This window comes from Phodopus roborovskii, unplaced genomic scaffold (genome assembly GCF_943737965.1).
Source record: "Phodopus roborovskii unplaced genomic scaffold, PHOROB, whole genome shotgun sequence".
Lineage (NCBI taxonomy): Eukaryota > Metazoa > Chordata > Mammalia > Rodentia > Cricetidae > Phodopus > Phodopus roborovskii.
The window spans coordinates 9982762-10010036 of NW_026126576.1; the positions used below are offsets into that span (position 1 = coordinate 9982762).

At 39.4% G+C, this 27275-nt stretch overlaps 1 protein-coding gene across 2 annotated transcripts in view; it reads left to right on the top strand.

Moving 5' to 3' along the window:
- Cntn4 (contactin 4) overlaps positions 1-27275 on the top strand; it is a 729371-nt gene that overhangs the window by 582777 nt on the left and 119319 nt on the right. For both annotated transcript variants that reach the window (XM_051203477.1, XM_051203478.1), the window contains exon 11: positions 468-618. In XM_051203477.1, coding sequence (XP_051059434.1) covers positions 468-618 — 151 coding nt within the window. The remainder of the gene's footprint in view (positions 1-467; positions 619-27275) is intronic.

The window sequence follows — 27275 nt, forward strand, 5'->3', positions numbered from 1 at the left end:
AAATGGGAGGGAGAATGCAGTGTTAGAACAGAACCAGTAACTGTCAGCGAAAGGGCCACTTTAGCATACATAATCAGGAAGCCTGCCAAATGTATTTCTGTGTTTTGTTCCTTTCCTTATTGCTTCTCTTAAATTTTTAAATTTTTGTCCATTTGAACGTGAAATAAATATTTTAAGAGAATCCTCCACGGGGGGAGGGGGGGAATGTTTGGTATCTTGATCTTCGTGAAGGAGGATACAAAATCCATCAAGTTACATCCATACAGCAGTTGCACTTCAGAATCTTATATAAATCATGGATTAAATTTTAATAACCCATCCAAACATACAGTGCTGCATGCTTTCCATCAGAAAAAAAATTTAGCTTCTTGTCTCTGATGATCTATCATAAGTGTAACACAGAAAGAAAAAGGCTAAGATGTTTCTTCTTTCCATAGTAATTCATTATTGTTTTGTATTGCTTCTAGCTGAAAGTCCAGATTTTTCAAAAACACTCTTGAAAAGAGTGACACTTGTCAAAGTGGGAGGTGAAGTTGCCATTGAGTGTAAGCCAAAAGCATCTCCAAGACCTGTCTACACCTGGAGAAAGGGGAGAGAAATATTAAGAGAAAATGAAAGGTATTGTGTTAAAATATGTTTAATATTTGATTAACCTGTAATAAATTGTCTGTCTACAATAACTGAGCAAATTGTCAAAGCAGGAGTCTGTATAAAACAAGTGATAACATTGACCTCTATGCTCCTTCTTAATTTGGGGGTTCTAGAAAGCCTTCCAAGTAGAGAAAGAAATCCCTGTAAGGGCTTTCACAGCTGCCGGCAGGTGAGCAGCTGAAATATATTTTTAGCCTAAAATTTTTCTGTGTGTACCAGTCCATCATAATTCCTTGGCTAACTCAAATCAGTCTAGTTCCATACCATGGCAACTCTTCAAATATTTGGTAATTTCTCTTATGTTTTCTGATTTACATAGGTGGTCTATAGCCAATGATTCTGCTTGATTCATTAATCACTGGTATCTCTTTAAGAGGCCAAATTTGCTCGAATATCTGAACTCCTTTCCTCTGCTTCCTATTATACACAAATTATATTTAGAAACATATTGTTTAAAGGTTGTAAATTTGTATGGGTTAGTTGGAGTTTGACATCAGATAGTACCAAGTGGCACATATCTCCGAGACCTTGTCTTGGCTGTCACCCCTGTAAAATATCCTCTACCATTTTCGGTAATGTATTCTATCTGTTGGAAAAGGGTAATTATGCATAAGTCTCTGTTTGTCACCCATAAGACAGGATTTACCAGCTGTATACATAATGATTTTAATTGATGTTAAAGGGCAAGTATTCATAGATCCAATAAGGAAGTGTTTAAAAATGTGTGTATCTACCCTTTTACACCTGCACACCTTCAAATTTACATGCACAAATTAGAACACTGCACTGATTATGTTGTCCTTCTTAATCATTGTTATAAACAAACTTGATACAGTTTCTAAGTGATATATATCTACACATGTATTAACTTCATAATTGGCATCCGTTTCTGATTCCTGATATATTAAGGAGGTCCCGTAGTCCACTGAACACTGAATAGTAAAAGTAAAAACTTTTACTTTTACTAGCATATATTAACTATGAATAATTGATTTTATTGTGATATTTTATGCATATGGATGATTTATTTTAATCATTTTCATCCTCTTTATCCTCTCTTATCCTTTCCCTCTGCTGCAGGTTCCCTTTCTCTCCCCCGCATAATCTCTCTTCCAATTTCATGTCTTGATTTTTACTTTTTGGTGATTCAGTGAGTTCACTTAGTGTTGCTTATACGGACATGGGCAACTTCCAGTGGCTACACCACTGAAGAAACTGCCTCTTCCTCCCCCAGCAATCTCTCCCTGCCTATAAGTCCCAAAGAAGGACTTCATGACTCCCACTCCTTTCCATAAAATAACATCAGCAGAGCCAAGTATGGTGCAGGTTTTGTACAAACAAGACCAACCATTGCAGCTCGAGAGTACAACAGCCAGTTGTATCTTACAAGAAGACTGCATTGTACAGCAGTCCATGCTTTGCCTTTTTGCCCCCTCTTCCTTTCTGGAAAGGATCATCCATTGAGGTCCTAGCATTCAGTAGTAACTTGTTCTTAGCACTTGCATTAGTATGTACCCCAACAGAAACCACCTCCTATGACAAAAAGAAGGTCCTCTCTCCAAACTTGACAGTCTGTGGGCATTAAGATAAATATTTAGAAGGTGCTTTGAGAGGCATATCATATCCATTTAGCAATACTACAGTCTTGAAAAGCAGAATTTCTTACTGAAACATTTCATTGTACCTCAGTGTTCTTCAAAGTGTGGTGTGTGAGATTACATTTAATGGCTATATATTTCTTTAAATATAATTAACATATACCAAACACAAGACTGCTTTTTTTTTTTTAACAGAAAATGGGTTTTCCTCCTATAGAATACATCCCAAACACAGTTTTCCCTCCCTCCACTCCTTTCTACCCCTCACCTCCACTCTTCTCCAGATCCTCTTCCCATATGTTTCCTCTTCAGAAAAGATTAGACTTCTAACGGATGACAGCCAAGCAGGACAGAACATTGTACAATAACACAAGGTAAAAGCTCTCATTTTAAGCCTGGACAAAGCAACCTAATAAGAGGAAAAGAGTCTCAAGAAGAGGCAAAGAGTCAGAGACTTCCTGCACCCACAATTAATATCCCCACAAAAAAAAACTCCCAGCAAAAAGCCACAATATACACTCAAAGGACATGATGGAGATCCATGCAGGCCCATGTTGGCCATTTCAGTGTCTGTGGGTCCATGTGAGTCCTGCTTAGTTTATTTGGTGGGCCAAATCCTCCTGGTGTCCTCCATCCACTCTGACTCCTACAGTCTTTACTCCTCCTTTTCTGCTGGGTTCTTGGATCTCTAAGGGGAGGGACCAGATAAAGACCTCCAGTTTAGATTTTTCTCTCTGCTGATGTTTGGCTGTGGATCTTTGCACCCACTCCCATCAGCTGTTGAAGGAAGCCTCTCCAATGAAGATGGGATAAGACACCAATCTATAAGTATAGCAGAATATCATTAGGAATAATTTTGTTGATTTTTTTCCCCAGGAGTGTGTGGTTTTACCCTAGGTCTCTGGGATATCCAGTCTCTGGTTCCAGACCATCCAGGCAGTTTAGGGCATAGGCTTTCCCTTGTGGCATTGGCCTTACGTTCAAACCAAACATTTGTTGGCTCAGTTCCACAAATTCTGCACCATGACTGCACCAGCACATCTTACAGGCAGGACAGGTTGTAGGTGGAAGTTTTTGTGGATTGATTGGTATCCATCCAGGTTTTTCTTTCAATAGATAAGGCTGCATTTTTAAGGTTTAAAGTTTAAGGTGATTTAAAGACATAAGATTAAGAGAATTATATGGAGGCTAGAAAAGGATCTTGCTGTAGGCCACAGTTCTACTCCCAGCATTCATGTCTGGTGGCTGCCACACACACACAGGTAGCAAGCACACATACACACACACACACACACACACACACACACACACACACACACAAGATAGAGAGAGAATAAAATCTACATAAAGTGGTTTATAAAAATGATATGAATGTAAACATGAATGAAGAAACCAAAAATAAATGGTCTGAAAAATTATTGAGGCACAATCTAGAGAACCGGCCCAACACCCTACCTGCATCTCCGTGAGGCTGTGGGGCAGGTGTGTCCTGACTTTCCTCTTTATATTCTACCAGACTACTTTTGAGCACATCTATATGACCAAAACCAGTCCAGTATAAGAAGTCATGGTGATCTAAAACAGCAAAAGCAATTTCTCATTCACACTGCACACCAGCAAGGGTCTGTTGGTGGCTCTGCTCTCCTATGCGGACCACCTCAGAAGACAAGCTGTCTTCATAGTGTTGCCACTGCAGAATAGAAGGGTCAAACCCACATGGCCTCTCAGTGTTTCAGGCTGGAAAGAGAGCAACCTTGTGTTCACTAATGCTATGTTGTCTGAATCAAGCAAAATGACACTCTATATAATCTTGCTATGTACCTAGAAGAAAAAAGACAACGTACATACCTATTTATGCAAGGCATCCTAATGTCCTGAACTGTATTAATGATGACTTAGTATTACTAAAGCTTAACCACTTTCATATAACTGATTTAATTTTCTCTTAGAAGACAGAATATTATTACACCAGCTTCCATAGGACCAGTGCATTTGATTTATTATTTCCATCACTTTGCTTACTGTAAACTTTTCCCAATCCAAGTTGCAGTGGTTGGGACTTAAAAGACATCAAGCATGTTTCCACATTCCTTTGACACAGAGTATATATTCAGACTGAAGATACTCCCTAATGTTACCTAGTTTCTGATATTTACTATCTCCACCTCCAGTGTCACCAGGCTGGTCCCAAAAGCATCAATATTAGCACTTCATCTCTGTATGAGTACTGTGTTCTCAAGGCTGTGCCTCACTTTTTCACTATTATTATGTAGACTGGATTTGGTCATATAGATGTGCTCAAAAGTAGCCAAGTGGAATATGAAGGGAAAGTCAAGACACACCTGCCTCATATCCATATGGAGATGCAGGATGGGTGTTGGACCATTTCATTTTCCAGGAGAAAATAGGCATGCATATTTTATTTGAAATTCTGATTCTTAGAACAAGAAACTACTTATGTCTAAAATGTTAATATAACCACGAGGAGTAGCATGAGTCTACAAGGCAAATTGGTTACATGAGCCATTGGCTTTTAACTACTAAGTAAGACATGTGCACTGTTGAACACTATACAATTTGAAGAGAAATCAAACAGATCTCTGTATTGTTTCCTCATTAGCAAAATAAATGCTAATTTTCCCTTTTGTTTCTGGAAAAGATAAAACATAATTAAGTGGACAAATGAACAAAATCAATCATACATGTTATTTGTGAATGAATAATTATAATCCATAATAATCCATATTTTAGGAAAAGACTGACATAATGGGCCAATATGAAGGGTAATTAGTATTGGGTAATAATTTCTAACATACTGCCTTATTAGCCTTAATTCTTAGTTGAGACTGGACTCTTCACAATCAAATAGTGAATCTTTAACCTTTGAATACAAATTATTAATCCCATAATTACAAAACACTGGTTTAACTATATTGAGACAAAACGCCATTATCTAGCATTCTCTTTTATTAGTGTTCTCCATAAATTCTATGTTCTTGAAAGACTTTGTCAGACCATAGTCATAAATTGCTATTTAATTCCAATTTCAACCACTTAACTGTGCATAAATGAGTTTGCCATAAGAGCATACAGAGGAACATGGAGAAAACATAGGCTCTTTTATCTTATTAAGTCAGATGGTAGTAGCCAAATTAGTTCAGTGAATATAGCCTTAGAAATACTGGTTTAACATCAGTATCTTAATTGTTTTAAAAATACATTTCTATAATTATTGTTTCCATTTCTATTTGTTTACAAATGTAAAACATATTAACATTGTTTTAACTTATATTAGCCCAAATATCTAAATTAAAGAAGAAAAAGTAAAGCAATTGTATAGCTTTGCTGTAGGTCAGGCCCCACATGCATATGTAACCTGGACATGTCTCGTTTTCTTATACTATGACCAAGCTCTTTGTGTTAGCAATATCAGGCTATTAGAACAGGCTCACTATCTCAGGTCTCAGGAGGGATCACTGTCACAATTGAAGCAGTTCCAATCGTTTGAATGAATTATGCAATTAAGCTTCCTAACTAAATAAGGTTGATTATTTTGTTTACTTTTAGTTTTTAGACAGAAGGCCCTTGAGGCAGATAAGATGCTGTAACAAAAATGTCAATATGCAGAAATGCAGAATGGTTAACAACCTAAAGTCCTAAAATTCTAAGTACAATGATAACCACTGGGCTGTACCCTATGATTACAAATTAGATGAAGTCATCTCAAACTGTGTTAAGTATGAAAGTGAATTTGCTGGTCGCTTACTTGAGATGATGAGGTGTAGACTATGACTCAAAGTGTGGTCAACAAGATACCATCAGGACTCTGCCTTGCTTTCTTGTGTCTCATCAACACCTTCACCTATCTTGGTTCCATTCTCCAGCAAACTGTTTTCTTCTGCTAGTATGAAAGCCACCAGCAGCCCAAAATTTTCTCCCAGAAGTTCCAGAACAGATCATCTAGGTATCAACTAATGTTCTTCTCTAGACCAGTCACACTTAATGATTATCTGATTATCTGTTGTGTTGGTTGACCAGATGTGGGTCTGGCAATTATCCTTGAAGTCATATGGACAAACACCTCCTCTGATCACATAGAACAGTGCTTCCCAACCTTCTCAATGCTGCGACCCTTTAATATAGGTGCTCATGTTGTGGTGACCCCTAAGCATAAGATTACCTTCATTTCCACTTCATAACTGTAAGTTTGCTACTGTTATGAGTCATAATATAAATAGTTTTGGAGATAGAGCTTTGTTAAAGTAGTAGTGACCAAGAGGTTGAGAACCACTGACTTAAACTGGTAGTGGTGCACAGAGTTTACCAAGTAAATCCAGCTGCTATTGCAAGAATAGCGAATTCAGAGTGGGCAGGTACCATTGCCCAATTCTTCACACTACAATCCCTACAGATTCCATCTCTCCTCTAGGACAAGGATCCATACAAGGTTCCCAGGTACTTCTAATGATGGAGATGTCACTAGATGAAAAATTACTTTCCCTGCAGCATGCACTCATTTTTGTTTCTACTTTATGAAGCTATACAAACAAATCAAATTCCTCTTTACTGCTCTCTTCTGTCCCTTTATGTCCTTACCAGAAATCTACTCTCATTGCTTTTTTATATCTTCTCCAAGCTCAACTATCCCATTTCTTTCTGAAATTCTTCATATGATGTTGTTTGCCACGCCTCTACCCCACACCATACTGGTCATTTCTTTGAATGTCTACTTGAAAGCATATTACCCTGAACTAAAGACAGCCTCCATGAGGAAATGAGGCCCTTTATTCACCAACACAGGGAAAGATGGAGGTTATTTTTGTCTGCAGCCTCTCTAAAAGGGAAAAGCTTGTCTTTCATGAACTTATATTAAGTAAAACAGGATGCATAATTTACCTAAGAAAACTGCTTCTTGCAAACAGTTACTTTAAAAACTTAACCTGGAGTTTAAAGGGTAAATATTGATGTCTAAAAAATACACTTAGAGGAAATAATTTACTACCCACTGAATCCAGAAATAGAAGTTAACAAAATGTTACTCTATGTTAACACTGTGTAAATAAAGATTTCTTGTTGTTAATCACATTTGCACCTTCCATTCCCCCTTCTCCTCATAGACATGAAGATAATACATTATGCCAAGCTAAAAGTTACTAACTAGGTACAGGTAGGCCATTGAATAGTTCAGAAAAGATTCTTAAAACTATAGTCTGTATATGGCAGGCCTGGTTCTGGATGGCAGCATGGGTGAATATACTGCCTAAAGCTACCCAACTTCATTCTCATTCAATGAACAAAGCACTTCTTGCTACTTGATAGGCCTACTTCTTGGCACTGAGAAAAGAAGGGGAAAATACATAAACCCAGTACTCAAGATGCTCGTGGTCTACTGCCAGGATCAAGATTACATGACTTTTTCAGTAATGCTGAGGGATATGTTGTAAAGGTAATATATTGAGAAGAAACACTGTAAAATGTAGGACAACAATAGATTGGAGAGACTTTGTGTTTTATGCCTGAGAAGCTTAGACTTGGACCTGAAGATCCCAGATGGAATTGAATGATTTTATGTGGAGTTGTGCACAGCTGTGTGCATGCTATGAAAAGATTGCTTCCATTGCAGCCAGCAGCAAGAAATGGAGTGAAGCAAGATTGGGAGTTTAGGGGGGCAAGTATAGGCAGCAGTTTAGGATGGAAGTCGTGAGTAGCTGAATGGTATGAATGTGCTTTGAATAAAGAGAAGAGACAGATATATGGGCTAGAGTGTAAGACCCTTAACAGATACTAAGCAGAAGGATGGAGAGAGTAAGAGGAGAAACAAAGCATGACCCAAGGATCCCTATTTAAACAGCTGGTGAGTGGTAATGTCATTTACTACAGTAATGAATAATTTTAAAAAGACCATTGGAACCTGGAGAGTTGACTCAGAAGTTAGAAGCTCTTGCTTCTTGGGCAGAAAATCCAGAAGCCACATGGTAGCTTATAATCATCCATAACTCATGTTACATGGGAGCTGATGCTCTCTTCTGGCCTCCATGACTACTAGGTTCACACATGGTATACATACATACATGTAGGCAAAACAGTCTGGTAAAAATAAATTAACCTTTTTAGAAAGAAGTTTGAAGGAGAGAAACAAAAATAAGTTCATATTTGTGTATGTGTGTGTCTGTCTGTGCCTGTGTGTGTGAGTCTGTATTGTGTGAGTCTCTTTGTGTGCATATATGTCTCTGCTTTTGTGTGTCTGTGGAGGGGGTGTGGTGTGTGTGTGTGTGTGTGTGTGTGTGTGTGTGTGTGTTGAGGATATATGTTTGGTTTAAGCAATACGCATTTAGTAGATGACTATTACAAGTATCAAAATTCTGAACTGGGTCTTACTAGACTAAAGCAAAGGCCTCAAACAGATTGTATTCCTTTTGAGATTTTATGGGAGAATCTAACTTTAGCTTCTGTAGGACTCTTTCAATCCATAATTTATGGCCCTTTTCCTCTGCCCTCTAGATTCTCACAGGTGAATCCCCCCTTGTATCTGCCTGACCTCCTCTTGTGCCATCCTATTTTATTTTTGATGGGCTGTTGTGTCTGCATTGGGTCCCTTGTATATAGTTTATTCCAGTCTGTCACACTTCCTGCTACACTCTGCCTGGTACTCAGTGGTTGTTTCACGGTCATTTCCTAGTAGGGAGTTAGAAACATCAGTCTAAGCTCAAGGGTGGGAACTGAGAGCATCCATGTCAGAGCATCCTGTGGGTCAAAGGAAGGAACCATTAGGAATCACCATTTCCACAGAAGGTGAAGACACCACGCTGGCTAGGAGGGGAAGAAGACTGAAAGATGAAACCACAACTAACAAAACAAGACACAAGCCAAAGCAGTGGAAAGATGCAAGAAAAAGCAAGTGGCTTCTAATGAGAAGAGGATTGACAAAGTTACTTAAAGATATTTCCGATTTAGCTGCCTAGCATCATCTTGGATAAAACATGCTTATGTCACTGTGGACCAGTTTTGAAGACAATTAAAGTCATACTAAGCATTCAGCTTATACCTTCTTGGAATGAAACACATATCTAGGTTTGCCTGCCCTGTGCAGCACAACCCAATCAAGGCTAGCAATCTGTTAAAACACTCAACCTAAATAGGAATGAAATCCTGTTCATGTGTCTTTTTAGAGACACTGACATCTGCCTCCAAGGTGAAATCAGATCATGGCCTCAATTTGCCTGTCTTCCCAAAGGCATTTAAAAGAGTTGAAATTCATGTAAAACATGGAAAGGAATCCCAGCACAGGGCTGTGAAAACTCCATGTTATATGCAAGGTGTGAAACCCAGGTATGAAAATGCCAAATGTGATGGCAGGTATTTGCCCAGAAGGCCCATTGAGTCCTAGTGTAGGGAAGCTTATTGCTTGAGGCATTCTGTTTCTCTTCTGGAGGTAGAATGTCTATATATATGTGCTCCTAATGAGAAACCTGCCCTTAGGATATCTCGTACAGTTGCCGTAGAGCTATACCGTTCTGTTATTAGGGATTTTGCCCTAGGGAACAATTATGTTATTGCAATAATTAGAGGCAGTTCATCTCCATAATAATGGAAATCCTGCCTTCGAGGCAAAACAACATTAAAGCAACAGCAAGCTCCATGGTTCTTCTTGGAATCGTTGCCCTGCTTATTGGCAGTACTATATCACTTTAATTTTGCATACACAGTTGTGGAAATAAACCTTGTCCTGCCTCAGCATGTCTGTCTTGGATCTACAGGTAAGACATCCATGGTCTTAAGTTAGTACCTATGTCGTGCAATTATGAAGTGGTAGAGAGAGATTTCTTTTAAATGTTTCTCGTGATACATTTGTTCATGGGTAGTCCTATGGGAGATTCCGTGAACTTACCCTCGGCCACAGACTTTTCTACCTTAATGTAATATGTCATATAATATTATGGTCAGGGTGAATGTACTGGCTGCAATAAGCCAGTGACCCCCTGAGACTAGCCTGAACCCTGCTAGACTCAAGCTGCAGAGTATTGGTTAGGTCTCAAGCATATATATGGAACTCATTCAAGAAACAGTAAAATCAGATCTTCAACCTAAAAGAAACATTTGCTTTTTTAAAAAATTACCCTCTGCAATGTTTCCTATATAAATGCTCTTTACTAGCCAGTCCTCTGCCCCTTATATCATTTTAAATCCTTATATTAACTTTCCAGCTGTTAAATCTTTTAGCTGCTTAACTTGGGACCAGCCCTCACCCAGGTTTTTCTAAATGCTGAAGCTCCCCCAAATCATACCTCTGATTAATTCATTTTAATAAATGCCTGTCCCATCTCTCATTTTTCCTCTGTACAACAAATATTTGATATGATAGACATAATGTCATTAAAATTAGCATCCTGTGGATGTCGTAAAAGAAAAGACTAAAAAATTTCTACAGTCAGTTAAAGGGCAAAAACTATTCATCCTATTTTCTTAGAAACTTTGTTTGCAGATACAATGAAGTGGTACTCATTTCTCCTCACAGGCTGCAAGGGCTGAGGGGAAAGGTATCATTTGAATTAGAACACACAGGTAACCCCTTACTCTGTGCCTAGAATGCAGTAGATACTCCGTATTATCCTTTGTAATGAATAAACCAGCTGCTACAGTTGGAATGTGTACATCTCCCACAGGCTCCTGTGTTTAAATACTGGGTGCTGTTTTGGGAGGTTGTGGAATCTCTCTGAGGCTTGGGAGGGTGGAAGTGGGTCACTGGGAGATGTTACACTCTGGCTCTGCTTCTGACCTCAGCTCTCTGGTTCTTGGTTCACAAGATGTGTGGAGCCCCACCCTTTTGTTAACCACTGTTGTGAATATGAATCCCACTGTGCTTTCCTCCAGGTCGATGGACTGAAATCCAGACCAAGACAAATTGTTCCTCCCTTAGGTGTCTGAGCCATCACAGCAATCAGAACGTAACTAATAGAACAGTCAAACGAAAGCATCTGCTTCTTGGAGGGGAGTGGTGAAGGTGGCGATGGTATATTTAAGTATTAAGGAATGCTGTTTAAAAACATGTTTTATTTGAAAGGAGAGTGGCACATTTTAACTGGAAATAAGGGTGAGGTGTTTCTTGAAACTCGTAGAAGCAAAATCACAGTGTGGCAAACTGAGGAGCTTGCATTTTACTGAAGACCCATCAGAGATCAGGAGGATGATGGCATGCCTTCCCACACTTCCTTTAAGGTGTATCCTGTCTGTAGTCATTTGAATGTGGCAGCTGTAGTCAGTGTCTGTGCATCCAACCAGGAAATCACCAAGCTTTCCGAGGCAAATTGCTCCATCCTGACAGAAAAGACACAGATATACTTCTCAAGTAGAGCTCTGAACATCAGTACCTGCTGACTATACTGACACTAACAGAGGTAGACCAAGTCTCAGGCTGAGGCTGGTAAGCGTGCTTATTATACAATGTCCTGATGTTAGTTCTCTAGAACACAAATAAAAAGCTGGACTTGGCCACATACATATCTTCCACCCCAGGTCTGTTGTGGGCAGAGATAGGAGGATTACAATGGCTTACTGACCACTAGCTATAGGTTCAGAGAGAGACTGTGTCTCAGAAGAACCAGGTAAAGAGTAATAGAGCCTATCATCTAATGTCCTCCTCTGGCTTCAGTACCTGTGTATAACATGAGCAACCACATACACATGCCATACATGGAACGCACATACACATATGCATGTTTGGGTACATGCATGCACTGTATTTCTATGAACACACAAGTATGTGTCCAAATCCTAATTTTTCACAAAATCTGAAATGGACCCAGAAGACTGCATATTTTGGGTTTCCTAGGTGATTTCAACATGTATCTAGATATTACAGCCTCTGTCAGTAGCCCCCATATCTCAGGGTCCTGCAGGTCATGACCCCTTTGGAGGGTCACATATAAAATATCCTGCATATCAGATATTTATATTAAGATTCATAAGAGCAGAAAAATACAGTTATAAAGTAGCATTGTATGATTAGGAGTCACTGTAACATGAGGAAATATACTAAAAGGTCACAGCCTTGGGAAGGTTGACTAGATCGTTTCAAAGCTACAGTAACCAATTTCTGTCTCTGTCACCTCACTTGTTCTTCCAAGTGCCATGTCAGTCACACTGTTCCACTTTCGTTTCTTCATTCGCAAAGCCCTTTGCACATGATGGTTCTTCCTCCAATGCTCTTTCCCAGACAGAAACTGCAACACACAAGCTGGATCCAGTCCTCTGCTTGTGTTTGTGAGTCTGAAAGCTGGGAAGTGAATCTGAAGAGAAACAGCATTTGGTGACACCCAAAAGCATCATTGATGTCAACCTTCAGTGTCTACACATGAATCTTATCAAAGGCAACTGTAAGCAGTTGTTGCTTAACACCCACGGCTGCTTTCACACCAAAAGGACAGACAAAGCTGACTAATTACAATGGAAACTTGGCTCCCAAAGCCTAAAATGCTGACTGGCTGCTCCTTCACAGGAGAAAGTTTCCCAAACCCTTATCTGACAGACAAGCACAGTAACACATCCTCAGAACTACATGTTCTTCCCCCTGGCTGGCTTTCTTTTTTTATTTTGACTTTATTTGGGTTTCCTGTGCTTACACTTTTGATTAAATTGTCACTTCCATTGGGCCCATCTCATGCAAAGTGAAGGGAAAGGAAATTTGGTTGGAGGCCTAAATTATTTCCCTTGGCTCTCTAGAGCAAGAGCTCCTGACTTTTGCTAAGGAAGCTTCTTTTGGAAAGACGTGAACCCCTTGGAGAAATTAGATCAAAGCTGGGAGCTTTAAACATGAAGGCACAGGAGACAAAGAATGGCAGAGCAGCAAGGAGAGCAGAAACCTGGCCATGTTCCCCACATCTCTGACCAATTTCACACTTCAGCAAAGACAAGCAAGAAACCCACCTCTGGTCGAGGACTGTGGTCCACACCAGCTGTTTTACATAGTTGCTCCTTTTTAATTTTATGTTCATAGAATGTATAAACAATCTAGTTCAGGAGAAAAGAAGACAAAAATCATGAGCCTTGTTTCCAAGGGCTTCATAAAACATCGTTACTGCAATAATATATACAATACACCCATGAAGCAATTTAAAAGCTACCAACAAAGAACAAATTAACATGACAAAGTCCAAACATCTCCAACAGCAAGGCTTAGAGAATGTTCAGAGAAGACAGCATCCCAGGCAGGCAGGACTTGCCAATAGCAGCTTCCCAACAGAATATGAGTTGTAGCTGCTCTCAAAGCAAGTGATCCTTATAAAGAAAAAGACGGGGTAGTGTGGGGGGGGGTGTCCATGTTAGCACTCACACACATGCAGTATATGTTATCAAGTCATATATGTATGAGAAATGCGGATGGGGGTAGACTCAGTATCTACAGAGTGAAGATGGAAAAACATGCAATCATCCTCAATAAGAAGATGCTACAAGTTTCCTAAGAGATTATTGACATTATGAAATAATGTGAATGGATATAAAATAATAGTGACAGAAGCACTATGCGTCAGCTTGGCTGTAGGAAGCCCGGGGGATTCTCTAGCCATTAAGCTGAAATGAGACTTTGATCGCCCTCTGTCACTCTTGAATTCATGAATAAATCTTAGGCATTAGGAACCTTGGGGGTTTAGGAAACTTTTTGCTTTGGCTTTAGCCAGGTATTTCTTGGTTGTCTTGTAGCCATCATTTAAATCTCAGTTTTTTTAAAAAAAAATGAATATCCTCAACCTTCCTCATCAATTTGTTGTTGCATTTTTTTAAAAAAAAAATCTTTACTAAATACTTTATGAGATTTCTTTGAACCCTCATGAACATGTTGTGAGTTCAGTGCTGTTGTTAACTCTAAGCAGGGCCAAAAAGGGGCATTTACCTAATGAAAACTTGTAGAGCTTGTCAGTGATATATTTGGGATTTACATACGTGTCTCAAATATTCTAGCATCCATGATTACACCCATTTTGCTGGAAGATTAATTATTATACATATTTCTATGTACATCTGGAATCTAGTCATAAGGCAAAAAAATTAATAAAAATAAAGCATTTTATTATCTCCCTTTTAAAACAGTAGGAAATTGATGGTGCTTTTAATATCAGTGGTATGAAGGGCCACAGCAGTCTTGACTCTTAATCACTTCAGTTTTTCAGCAATAAATTGGCAGCCTTTGTATCCATAACTTTGTAGTATTAGAGAGTTGCAGGGGCGAGCAGTAATGGTCTGATTTCAAGCCTGGGTCAGAAGCAGCTAAACCCTTGGAGAAGAGGTAAATGGAACCCTTGAATTATCTCAGCAGTGCCTTTGTTCAGACCAAATAGCTTGGTATCATCAAATGGGTTTAAGTGATCATGAAAATATCCAAACCAAAGTGGCATGTAATTAAGAGCAATTAGAAGTGAAGTGATGTGACTGGGTATTAAAACCAGACAGGCTGTGTCTTGTGCCTGTTCAGTGAAAGCAAGGCCATAATTTGAGTTCCTCCTGACTTTGTCATTTCCAGAAAGAAAATCTGTTAGATGGCTTAGAGGCATCGATGTTATGTAAATACTGAAAATCTGAGATCATACACTATTTTTGGCTCTGATTTTTCTGTTGTTTAGTTTTTTCCCTCATATTTCAATAACAGATATGCCATAGTTAATTATGATCTTACTAGTAAATATCCATCATGGTGTTTCTAAGTCCCCTTTGCCAAATGAGCTAATTAGAGAACAACACTTGGCTCTCTATATAATTACAGCATATGGTACCTACAGGGTACATATAGCAGAATTAGATTGCCCGATGAGAAATCCAGGTGGTGGCTAAAAGACTATTAAACAGAGTTAAGGAGTGTGTGTGTGCATGTGTGTGTGTGTGTGTGTGTGTTAGCATACACAATCCCTCCTACTGCTCTATGAAGCATAAGAAATATTTTGTAATTCAACTACCTTCCCACATGAAATAACATAAGTATAATCACAGAATGAGAATTTTAAATTTTAAAAAGAAACAAATCAATGAAAATATTTGTATAAATTATTTAACTTTTCATGCCTCTTGTCATGCATAGTAACTCTGGAAGGCTAAACATAGCTCTGTGAAAGAATTACTTGATGAGACATGATAGGGTCTCTAAGATAGATTATTTCTACAAACTGTTATGTATATGTCTGAAGTGGGCCTGAATCATTAGACCAAAAAAAAAATGATTTTTTTCACCTATTCATAATCTCTGAAAACTCACACTAGCTAGTTTGGGTAGATGGATGTTTTTTGGATCTGTGGGTCTGAACATTTGATTATGGATTAATGAGTGTTGTAGTCTGCTCATCCAGACCCACAAGAGCTGACTGTGCACTTTTCCTCCCAAGGTATCAGTCATTCTGGTAACTTGAAATTGACCCTAGTGGTCATGGGAATTGACATACTTTCAAGGCACTTTTCTCCAAACAGGAAATTGCTAAGCAATTACAAATGTCCCACTACAAAAAAAAAAAAAAAAAAAAAAAAAAAAATTCCACTACTCATGGCATATATGCATGCAACTCAAGGTTCAAGGTTGGCAATGCCAGAGTGGACAGAACAGGATCAGGATCAGAAATGTGGCTTTCCAAATCACCTTTGGAGTGTTGATAGTGAACAAGCTTCATTGACTTCAATGACTAGACATGTTACAAAAAAGGGGTTCCAGAGATGTAAAATAGGAAGTGTATGACAGAGGAAAGAAAAACCGATTTTCTGAAAACTAAAGAGAACAGGGAAATGGGGGATACTCTAAAATTCTAAGGGAGTATAATAAATAGATAGTGATCTTTTCTGTCAGGCATCCCCTTATGGCCATACATAGTGAAGGCCAAAATGTAACTTGGCGTATGTGCACATGTGCTCATGTGTGCATACATGTGTATATGTGTGTGTGCACATGCATGCATTCATTGCTAAGAAAAAAAGCTAAAATGAACCTTGAAATAAAGACTTTCAATGAGGGAAAAGCTATAATGATTGGATATAAGCCGCTGGAATCAGGCTCTAGTTTGTTTTCTAAGAGCTAAATCAGGCGTAGTGGAGGGAACTGAGGCATTTAAGGAAAATAGTGTATGATGACAGCATATGTGAGGTTGCAGAGATGAAAAGTATGAGCTCAGAGACATTGTGTTCTTTGGGTTTCCATTACTGTATCAAAATACCTGAAGTGGGGCTAGAGAAATGTCTCAGAAGTTAAAGAATGTTTGCTGCTTTTGCTGAAGACAAGAATTTGATAGCTATCACCCCATCAAGCTATAACTTCAGCTCAGGGAATTTGACAGCCTTTTTTCATCTTCAGGGGCATTCATGTATATTCACATACATACACACAGATCACAGATACACATACACGCACACACACGCACACACACACACACACACACACACACACACACACACACACACACACACAATGCAGTAAGCCTTTTCTCAAAATCTTTTAAAAACCCAAATGTCGGAAACAAAGGGGGAAAAATGAGTCAGGACCCTGGTATCTAACTCTAACTTCCTTACATTCAACTCCATCATCTAAAGACGCCTCCACCTCCCACAGATGCTGTAAACTGATGATCATGGCTTCAACACGTAGGCCGTCAGAGAACTATTGAACAAGTTTCTTTTAAGAGAGGGCAGTGAGGAATTTTACCTAATTTTACCTAATGTAACCTTGGGGGAGACAGAGAGAGAGAGAGAGAGAGAGAGAGAGAGAGAGAGAGAGAGAGAGAGAGAGAGAGAGAGAGAGAGAGAGAGAGATTTGGAAAGTCTAACTCTTAGAGAAGGGAAGAATGAAAAGTATAGGCTGTTTCTGTTTCTGTGATCGGGGTTACAGAAATAAGATTGAACTTTTATGTTTTCACTTGCTTTCAAACACATTCATTTTCCAAAATATTGATTTGATCTTAAACTTTTTATTCCAAAATGAGCTGGTTTGTTCCCAAGGAGGCATGGTATTGTTACAAAAACAAATTAAAGCTGGCTGCTCTCCCTATCAAGAAAAATGTTTTGAGAGGACTATAATATGTTCTGACTCAGAGAACAATGCACTTCAAAATCATTGTCTCTGTCTCAAGGTCCTTGACCCCTTTTGTCACACATCCCCTTTCTCACATTCCTCCTCTTACTTCCTACTGTATAATTCCACTAGAATATCATATTCTCCTTCATATATAATACCTCCATTGCTTCCTCCACCTCCACAGTCTCTCTAGAGAGAGGGCCTCCAATGGATTTAAGCTCTAACTTCTGCTGGCTCCCAAGCTTCGGTTCAGAATTATCCCCTGGCCACCTACCTCTTCCCTGAAACACAAGCTTTCCCCTCATACAACATCCTCCTCCCATAGTTCAAGTCAGAAATCTAGAAATTATTTACTGTTTTTCTTTCCCATCCTGCATATCTAATACATCAGTGGAGTTTACCAATTCTATTCCCAAAGAAAAGTTTCTGTCTCCTTTCCCTCTACATCACAGGTGTTCTGTCCCAGCCCCCAACATTTTTTCCTGGGCCATTGTAGCAGCCACAATTTACTATGCTTCTATGCTCTCTCATTAGTACCCTGCTATCTACTGTATGGCCAAATGGACTTTCAAAAGAGAAATCTAGCTGATGGTTAAGTATTAAGAAAACAACCCAAAGGCTATATGTATGTCTTATTTCCCAACCGAACTTGTTACTTTTCTCATTGCTGTAATAATAAAAAAGAGATGAAAGAAGAGACGTAATGTAATAAAGGAAGGGCTTATTGATTTATCTAGGCTCATTGTTTGAGAAACTTCAGATCCATCATAACAAGGAAGGAAGGCAATGTGAAGGAACCAGGTCATCTGTAGTGGTAAGAGCATAAGGCTTCTTGCTCTCATCTTGATGGACCAGGAAGAATCAAGAATAGGATAAATGAAAACATAGGCACTCTGTTAGCTTTCTCCATTTTTCCTTTCTCTTCAGCCTATGAACCATAACTCCTACATTTGGAATGGTTCTTCTTCCCCCAGTTTTCTCGCTAAAATCTCTCACAGGCACATCCAAAATCTTACCACATTAATTCCCCAGATGTTTCTCTAATCTGATCAAGCTGATAATAGAAATTTGCCATGACACCAACACATCACCAGGATGTACTTCCTTCAATTCTTTGTTTACATCATCTGTGTTTTTAATAACTCATTTATGTCGTGATAGACTTGACAGTTGTCTGTATTCCTGGACTGTCTGCAAGCTGTGTAAGGATATGCATTCACCAATGTTTGTTCAGAACTATAGGAATACAATTTACAGTGTTAGGAAGTGTGCGTTGAATAGACAGAGAAATCAGAAAACACAAAGACCCATAAGGGAACCTTTAAAAAAGTAAAAGCAATAGCAAAAATAAAAGTAATTGGGCAAGTTGGAATAATGGGGGATTACCAAAGCAAGAGTCAAAATATCACAATGAAATTCAATACAGAAATACTTACAGCATGGCTCACATGATCAGTCGCATCTATTTTACTACCCAATCAAAGATCAGCCTGGGAACATAGTTAAAACTACCCAGTTTCTAAGATTAAAGTCAACTGGGACTACAAAAATGATACATTGGTTGAGAACATTTGCTATTCTTCCAGGACCAGAGTTTCCAGCACCCATAATGGGTGGCTGACAGCTGCATCTAACTGTAGCTCCAGGAGATCTGATGACCTCCATAGGTACACACACACAACACACACACACACCACCACCACCAACAACAACAACAACAATAATAGTAATGTCTTTTTAAAATGAGTTTTTCAGTTAGGCAGTGGTGGCACACACCTTTAATCCCAGCAATCAGGAGGTAGAGGCAGGGGGTTCTCTGTGAGTTTGAGACCAGCCTGGTCTACAAAGCAAGTGCCAGGACAGCCAGAGCAATTACACAGAGAAATCCTGTCTTGAAAAAAAAAACAAACAATAGTAAAATCATAGCAAAATATTCCCTACCAAGAAATGCTTACTTAGGAGAACCATCAAGATATCAGAGATGAGCCTAGTGGTTTTTATACATGTGGCAAATTACGTAATGATAAAGAACAAGATAAAATTGAGTCCTGTGAGGTAGGTCCAATTATAAAGTTTTCAAATGAAGATGTTTAAATTAAAATAAAATGGTAAATAATTACATCAATATTTTCACAGTAATGATTAATGTTGGATAAGAAGTGATACATATATAAAGAGGCAATCTAAACTCAAACAATAATAAGAAATGCAACTTAAACCTTCTGGAGTACAGTCCACAGAACTTCTAATCTGAAAGATGGCATTGAGTATATCTTTCACCTAAATACATTTCCAGATGGCCATTACTGCCAGAACACTCAAGGGATTAAGGGCTTCATGTACCTAAATAAATAAATACATGCTCTTAAATCTTAAATGAAGTATAGGTTAATTTTCTGTGGGTGTTCTGATATTAATTATCATGTCCAGACTTATAATAAGGACTGGTTAGAAGAAATATTAGATCCTAATATCTGGAAAAAGAATGCAATGTCGCAGTTTCGATGTTATTGGTCAAAACCAGGCATGCCTGCTTGGATAGGCCAAAGAGAGTGGGGAGGACAAAATGGAAATGTTTACCTTTAAGATGATATGAATGTGCAAATCCTGTATGAGAAGATGGAAGCATGAGACATTTAACTAGTACTAACTGATACCCACAGACACAAGCTCAGAGAAGCCTGATACAATCTCCAATGCTCTTTTTCTTCTGACATACTTTTCTTTAAAGCTGTTAGATTGGGTATCATAAATGAACAGCTAAATTGAAAACAAAAAGTCACTATTTCTCCTTAGATTAATGGTGTGGAGAGCTGGGGATCTAGCCCAGTAAAGTGATTGATAAGCATGCATTTAGCTCTGGGTTTGCTCCCTACGATCACATAAATGGTGTATGTTAGGACATACCTACTATCCTTACATTCAGGAAGTAGAGGCAGGAGAGTCAGAAATTCAAGGTTATGTGTGGCTGTGCAATAAGTTCCAGGCTAGCCTTGACTATATGAAACAGTGTCTCAACAATAAATTAGCAAATAAATAAATAATGATATGAACAATTAAAGGCTATAATAAGCACAAAGAGAGCTTTGCTTGTAGCTCTCTCATGGATGAAGAGACAGGAAATTCATGCACATTCAAGGGAGAAGCAATACTCAGCAAATTCTTAGCTGCAGCATCTTTGTTCATCTGGCATCCCATAATTTATGCAGATTAGTGAACACAGATGGTCCACAAAAGACAATGGTCTAACTTTATGATAACACAAAAACATGTACATCCAGTTGATAGAAACCGTACTTTGAGTTTGAACCTGAATCTTTTCCTTGGCTTGTGATTTACAATACGTTTTATCTGATGATGTTGTGTAATGGGTGTGAGTGACAGTTCCCAGTCAGTCAAGGGATCAGGAGAGGAAATTGTCAATTGTCTACGGTGATTATGTTACTAACAGATAGAGGTTTAGTAAGTTAGCTCAGTGAGCTGACTTGTTTTTCTCACCATAGCTTATCATAAATTGACTTCATAGTTATATAGATGATGCTTACACTAAAATTTTATATAGTGCAATACTTTAAATGACCACAGACAATTCCCTAGCAACTGGCTTGGAACTCTGGTTTAGAAATGAAGTGTCTCTCCAAGCAGTGAATATGTTAAAGACTTACCTCCCAGCTGCTGACAATATTGAGAGATGATTGGGTCGTGAAAGTGCTATTATCATAAATGGATTCATCTATGTGTGTTTTAATAGCTGTCTGGGATTTTAGAAGGTGGAGTCTAGTTGAAGTAGCTCACTCTAAACATGCCCCAGAAGGGCATATCTCATATCTCATAATCTTTGCCTTTCAGGTGTATACATTCGTGTTTGTGGTCGTGTAATGATGGAATTATAGTGCCATGGAAAAAAAGAGAAAATTCATTTATTAAAAAACTAGTCCAACAGCTTTTGCTGTGACATTCCTAAAATCATTTACTATTTCGTTTAAATAAGAAGCTGCAAGCTAAGACCGTGGCCCAGAGAATGAATGTGTTACCATTTATTTGGCTTGGCATTTTTTGGTTTGGTTTTGGTGTTTGTTTCACTCCCTCATACACCAACAGAAGCATAGTGCCTGCTTTATTAAATTTTATATTAAGAAGAACATTTGATGTAACTAGATTATGAATTTTACTTTTCTGTTTTAATGTTGGGAACACAATAGCAGAGATTTAAAAAAAGAGAAAAAAACAATAACAACTATGCATGAACAGTATTGTGTCTAGCTATCCCAAGGCAAGACCACCTCTCTGTGCTTTAATTTTGCGACTCCACAGAGCCATTGCCTACTTGGTTCGGAATATACATTGCAGTCTATTTTCCTGTTACTAGGCAATTATTAAACATTTGCCAAAAATAAAATTAGGCAAACTCAAAGCACTCTGTGTAACCACTATAGTTTCAAATGTCCAAAACAACTTTTATTCTTTTGAACAAATATGTGAAGTAGGAAACAATATAAACATTCCCTTGAAGTTTCTGGAACCTTGTACAAGGCCAACTACAACAGAAGAGTTTATGGGGTCTGCTTTCTGGGGATAGACTAGAAGGGAGGTAAGGAAGGCAAAGAAACACTGGCAAGTGAGGATCTAGTCAATCCTACTGTGAACTCTGGAGTTGTATCCTTTTGCAGATGTTACCTCCTAAAGCAAGTGGGCCTGGTGTCTAAGTCCTTGGATCAGTTCACCACTAACCTCACACCACATATTATAATCAGTATAACATTTGTGGAGGGAATGTCAGCAAGAGATACAGCTGTGAAGGGTCATCAGGTGATATCCCTGGACCAAGTTCAAGGGTGGGAATCTGTGTGGAGATCTCTGCAGTATTATGATAAGCCTGGCTAAATGGTATCCTTGTTATGGAAGGATCATCTGAAATCACTCATCATCTAAGAATATTTACAGTAGCCGGTTAGTCTTTCATGGATGCCTGGAGAAATCTGCATACATTTCATGGGATGTTCAAAGTACAATCAATAGCAGAGAATGATACATGACAAGGGATCAAAGTATGAGTCCTCCACCTAATAGCATTGCTCTAACCTCTCCTGAGAATGCCAGCTCAAGCAGTGACCCATTTGCTGCCTGCAGTGGACTGCTGTTCATCAATTCTGTGCTCCTTCTGTATCACACACCTCAGTGTTTCTTAAACTGTTTGTCGGTCTGCATACCCAAACCACAGCACTCCTCCTAAACTTCTGTTTGAGGTTGGCAATCATTTCATTGCAGTTTTCCTCCTGAGTGAAGTTATTAATGACCTGTGATCCATACTGAACAGAGGGAAGAAAATAAGGGAAGAAGCAAAGAGCAATACTGAAGAAAATCTACATCAGGTTACAAAGGATGTTCCTTTGCCTTCCTATTGAGCTATTTTATACAAAAGACTGAATGCTCTTTTTTCTTCTTTAAGATGAAAAGCAAGCAGTGGCTAAAAGGGCAGAGTGGTTAAAGTTTGTGTAAGCTGATTGTCCAGGAAGGATTTTTGTCAAGAAACTCCTCCAAGAAAGGAAGGATTAAAAGTGGCATTTCTTACACACACACACACACACACACACACACACACACACACACACACACCACCGCATTGAATGTGTTTGCTCATGAAGACTCATTTGGGAACTTTCAAAAGCTGGAGAGGATGTTTTATTACTAAAATGTTTCTATAATTTACATTTGTGTGTAATAAAAGTATGAGGAGGGCTTAGAGAGCACCATCATCTTTGAACATTGCATCTGTTCATGTAACCATGTCATCTCTGACTGTGCAGATTGGAGATCTGGAGTGAAGCTTTTCAGTCACAGCATGGTTTTCATTCTGTTGTTGCATCCCTGGGTACACCCTTAAGTAAATCATTGTGAAATCGGAGGAAGTAAAGGTGGGAATGAAGAGCCTAGAAGTCTAACGTGCACAGGGATGACCTGCCAAACACATTCCTTCTCATGTAGCTTTCCAATACATGGGGATGACATGGGGATCACTGGGTCATAGTTCTACGTTTACTGGTAAACTGTGATTAGAAGGCTCAATAAAGGTTTCTGAAGTCACTATTGCTATGTACATGCTGGTGTAACAGTTTGTCCAAACTGAGAATTCCTCTTCCCACTATAAAGCAGGAAGGCTTTCTGGCAAGAATACCACTCAGAAACCTTGAAAGACACCAACAGAAGGTCTGAGAGTTACCTAATGAAGCACTCACCAATTCGAGGTTTCATTTCCAAGTTTTTATTTATTTTGTGTGTAAATGGGTAGGAGTAGAGGTGCACATGGGCCATAGTGTGTGTATGAAAGTTAGAGGAGAGCTCTGGGAAGTCCTGCTGCCTGTAATATCGGGGGACTGAACTCAGGTCTCTAGGCCTGTGTGTAAGTGCTTCTTCCCACTTTGCCAGCCCTTTAACTTACATTGAGGAGCACAATGTATTAGCCCATTACATTGCCTCACACTTTTACATTAGTTTCCCACAAGCACAATGTAAAATGTGTCATACAATCAGACTTCTGACTCCTCTTCAGAACCTGTATAGTCTGCATGTTGTTTGACAGTAATCGGCTGGTGCTAGGGAAAGTTTCCTTTTACCAAGATAATGAGATCTCTAGTTAGCCACATGACCTTCATCTCCATGTCAAGATGCAGCACCACTGGCTACTTACCATTGCTCTTACCAATGTTCTTGTTGTTAAAATTATGAGTTTTTAAAAAGCCCTAGAGGGTGGAAAGATAGCTCAGTCCTCTTGCAGAGGACATGTGTTATGAGCGGTTTTCAGCCGGCCTGGTCCCACCACCACATCAGCCCCAAATAATACACTGAGACTCTGTATTAGATATAAAGCTGTAGGCCAGTTATTAGCTTTTATTGGCTAGCAATGTCTTAATTATCAACCCATTTCTATTAATCTAAGTACTTCCACCTGATTTTATTTTACCAGTGAGAGAGCCCACACCTTTGTTTTCTCCAGTCTCTACATGTTGACTCCTCCCTACTTCCTTGAATCCTCCTTGTCTCCTAGTCCCACCTATTTTGCTTTCCTATTGGCCAGCAGTGCTTTATTCATTAACCAATAGGAGAAACAAATTTACAGAATGACCTCTCCCATAAGACATGGGCTTCGGTCCTGGAACCCACATGGCAGTATACAACTGTCTGTAACTCCAGAGGATCAGACTCCCCTCTCTGGCTTCCATAGGCACTAGGCACACACATACACACATGATCCACATACATGAATGCAAAACACCCATGCGCATAAAATAAATCCTTTTTTAAAGAAAATAAAAGCCAGTGTCTGTAATGAAGAGATAAAAAGAAGGAGGCAGGATTGTGAAATTAGGAGTACCTTGCAACACCCAAGCTAAGAATAATAACTTTAAAAAATGCTCTGTAAAACTTAACTATGCTTAAGTCATAGATTGAGTTAGATTTTAATTACTATTTTAAAAAAAATCCTCAACTACTTTTTCTTGTTATTGTCTGTACCCACTGATATTCAAAAGCCTACATCTAAACCTGTCTCTTTGTCCCTGCTTCTGGCAGTAATCAAGAAGAGTAAGGGTTTGGTTTTTTGTTTTGTTTTGTTTTGTTTGTTTGTTGTTTTGTTTTGCTTTTGCATCTCCTTGACTAATGAAGTATATAATACAACATTCATAGAAAATTCCCTTAAAAAGTTAAGTAGTAGTAGAAACTATGTCTCCTCCCCACCCCACCCCCAGCCCTAAGAGCTAGTTGTATCCATGATGGTTCTCTGGAGGAAAAGAACCATTACAATAAATATGACACATGGGGACTGATTAGCTTGACTGGGTAGGCAAACAATGGCTGTCTACATGCCAGAGAGGCTGAGAACCAGAAACTTCTCAGGGTACAAGGCAGAATAGCTCAGCAGTCCCTGTCTGCTCCTGAAGGCCTGGGAGATTCCTGGTGAGCCAGGGATCTTCAGTCTGTGTAATAAGGCTGAAAAAGCTGAGCTCTGGTGTCAGTGAAGGATAACAATAGAAGCAGCAATACAGAGTAGATTCACAGGCCCTCAAGGAGCAATACCATGCAGGTGAAAGTAATGCAGCCTTGAAAGTAGTAGCTGCTAGTGGGTACTGTCTGATGTTTGTTTGTTTGTTTGTTTTTAATTGTCTCACACAGTACATCCTGTCAGAAGTTCCCTGATGGGAGATGACATTTTGTAAATACGTTTCTCATATTGGTTAATGAATAAAGCACTGTTAGCCAATAGGAAAGCAAGATAGGCGGGACTACGAGACGAGGAGAGAGGAAGTGATCCAAGATGGAAGTGGAAGACAGAGAGAGCAGAACACCCGCCCCTCTCTCCAGGGAAATTTAGATTAATAGAAATGGGTTAATATTTAAGGCACAGTTAGCCAATAAGAAAGTAGTAACTGGCCAACAAAATTATATCAAATACAGAGTCTCTGTGTATTATTTGGGGCTGGCTCAGCAGTGGGCCCAGGCGGCGGGAAAAACTTTACTCAAAACAGTTCCCCCTCCCAGTCCCCCTCATAACTACTCTCTCCCCCAGATCCCTTCAGAAAAGAGCAGGCTTCCCAAGGATATCAACCAAACAAAACGCAACAAGTAACAATATTAGGCACAAACCCTCATATGAAGGCTGGATAAGGCAACTCAGTAGGGGAAAGGGTCACAAGAACAGGAAAAAGAGTTAAAGACACCCCTATTCCCTCTATTAGGAGTCCCCCCCCAGACATCCACCCCCAAAAAAACCCTAAGGATGCTTACCACTGCCACTTCAGTCACCGTGAGCCCCTATGAGACCTGCTTAGTTGATTCTCCTGGTTTCCTTGATCCTTCTGGTTCCTACAAACCTTCCTCCCACTCTTTCACAGGGCTTCCAGAGCCCTGCCTAAAGTTTGGCTGTGGAAGTCAGCATTTAATCCCATCTGCTGCCAGAAGAAGCCTCTCTGATGACAACTGGGTTAAGCACCAATCAATGAGCACAGCAGAATATCACTGGGAATTATTTCATTGGCTTTCTTTAGGGTGGGGGCAGTTGTATTTTGTTCTATCCTAGATCCCTGGGCTATCATCCAGGCACTGTTGGGCATAGGCTCCCTGTCATGGTATGGGCCTCAAGTTAGACCAGCCATTAGTTGGCCACTCCCACAAGTTTTGCAGATGCAATATATCTTGCAGGCAGGACAAATTGTAGGTAGAAGTTGTTATGCCTGGGTTGTTGTCCCAGTACCACCACTGGAAGCCATTCCCAGTTATAGAAGGTAGCCTATTCAGGCTTCACATCCCCCAGATATGGAGGACTGCTAGGAGCCCTTGCTAGGGTCATCCTTGTATGCACAGGGAGTTTCCACCACACTAGGTTTCCACATTGTACTCCAAGTGCCCCCCAATTCCAGTAGTCTCTCTGGATACTCTCCCTCCACTATCACCTGGCCTGATTCCTCCTGTCTCCATCCCTACCCACACCCAGTCCACGGGCAAAAACTGTTCTATTTCTCCTTCCCAGGGAGATCCATATATATCCACTTGAACACTCCTTGTTACCTAGCCTCTTTGAGTCTGTGGAATGTAGCGTGATTATCCTTTACATTGCAGCTAAGGTCTACTTGTAAGTGAGTATGAAAGCAGTGCTAAGGAGAAAGTTCTGCCTGTTCTTCGGGAAGTCTTCCCCACTCATTTCATTTTCCCAGGACTTTCACAGTCCCCTGAGAGTGTCTCTTAGAGGATCCCAAATTCATGCGACTTAGCAGCCAAGATTAACCATGACAATATTGTTAAAGGGGTTTGTGTGTGTGGTGTGTGGTGTGTGTGCGAGTGTGTATGTGGGGTGTGTGTGTGTGTGTGTGTGCGCAGTGTGTGTGTTGTCTTTGTTTATTCTAGCATACTGACCGGAATGGCAAGCTGTAAATTATCCCTCTTTCTATATTATGTTAAAATCTGAGCATAAAAGCTGCAGTCAAATCAGTCCCTCT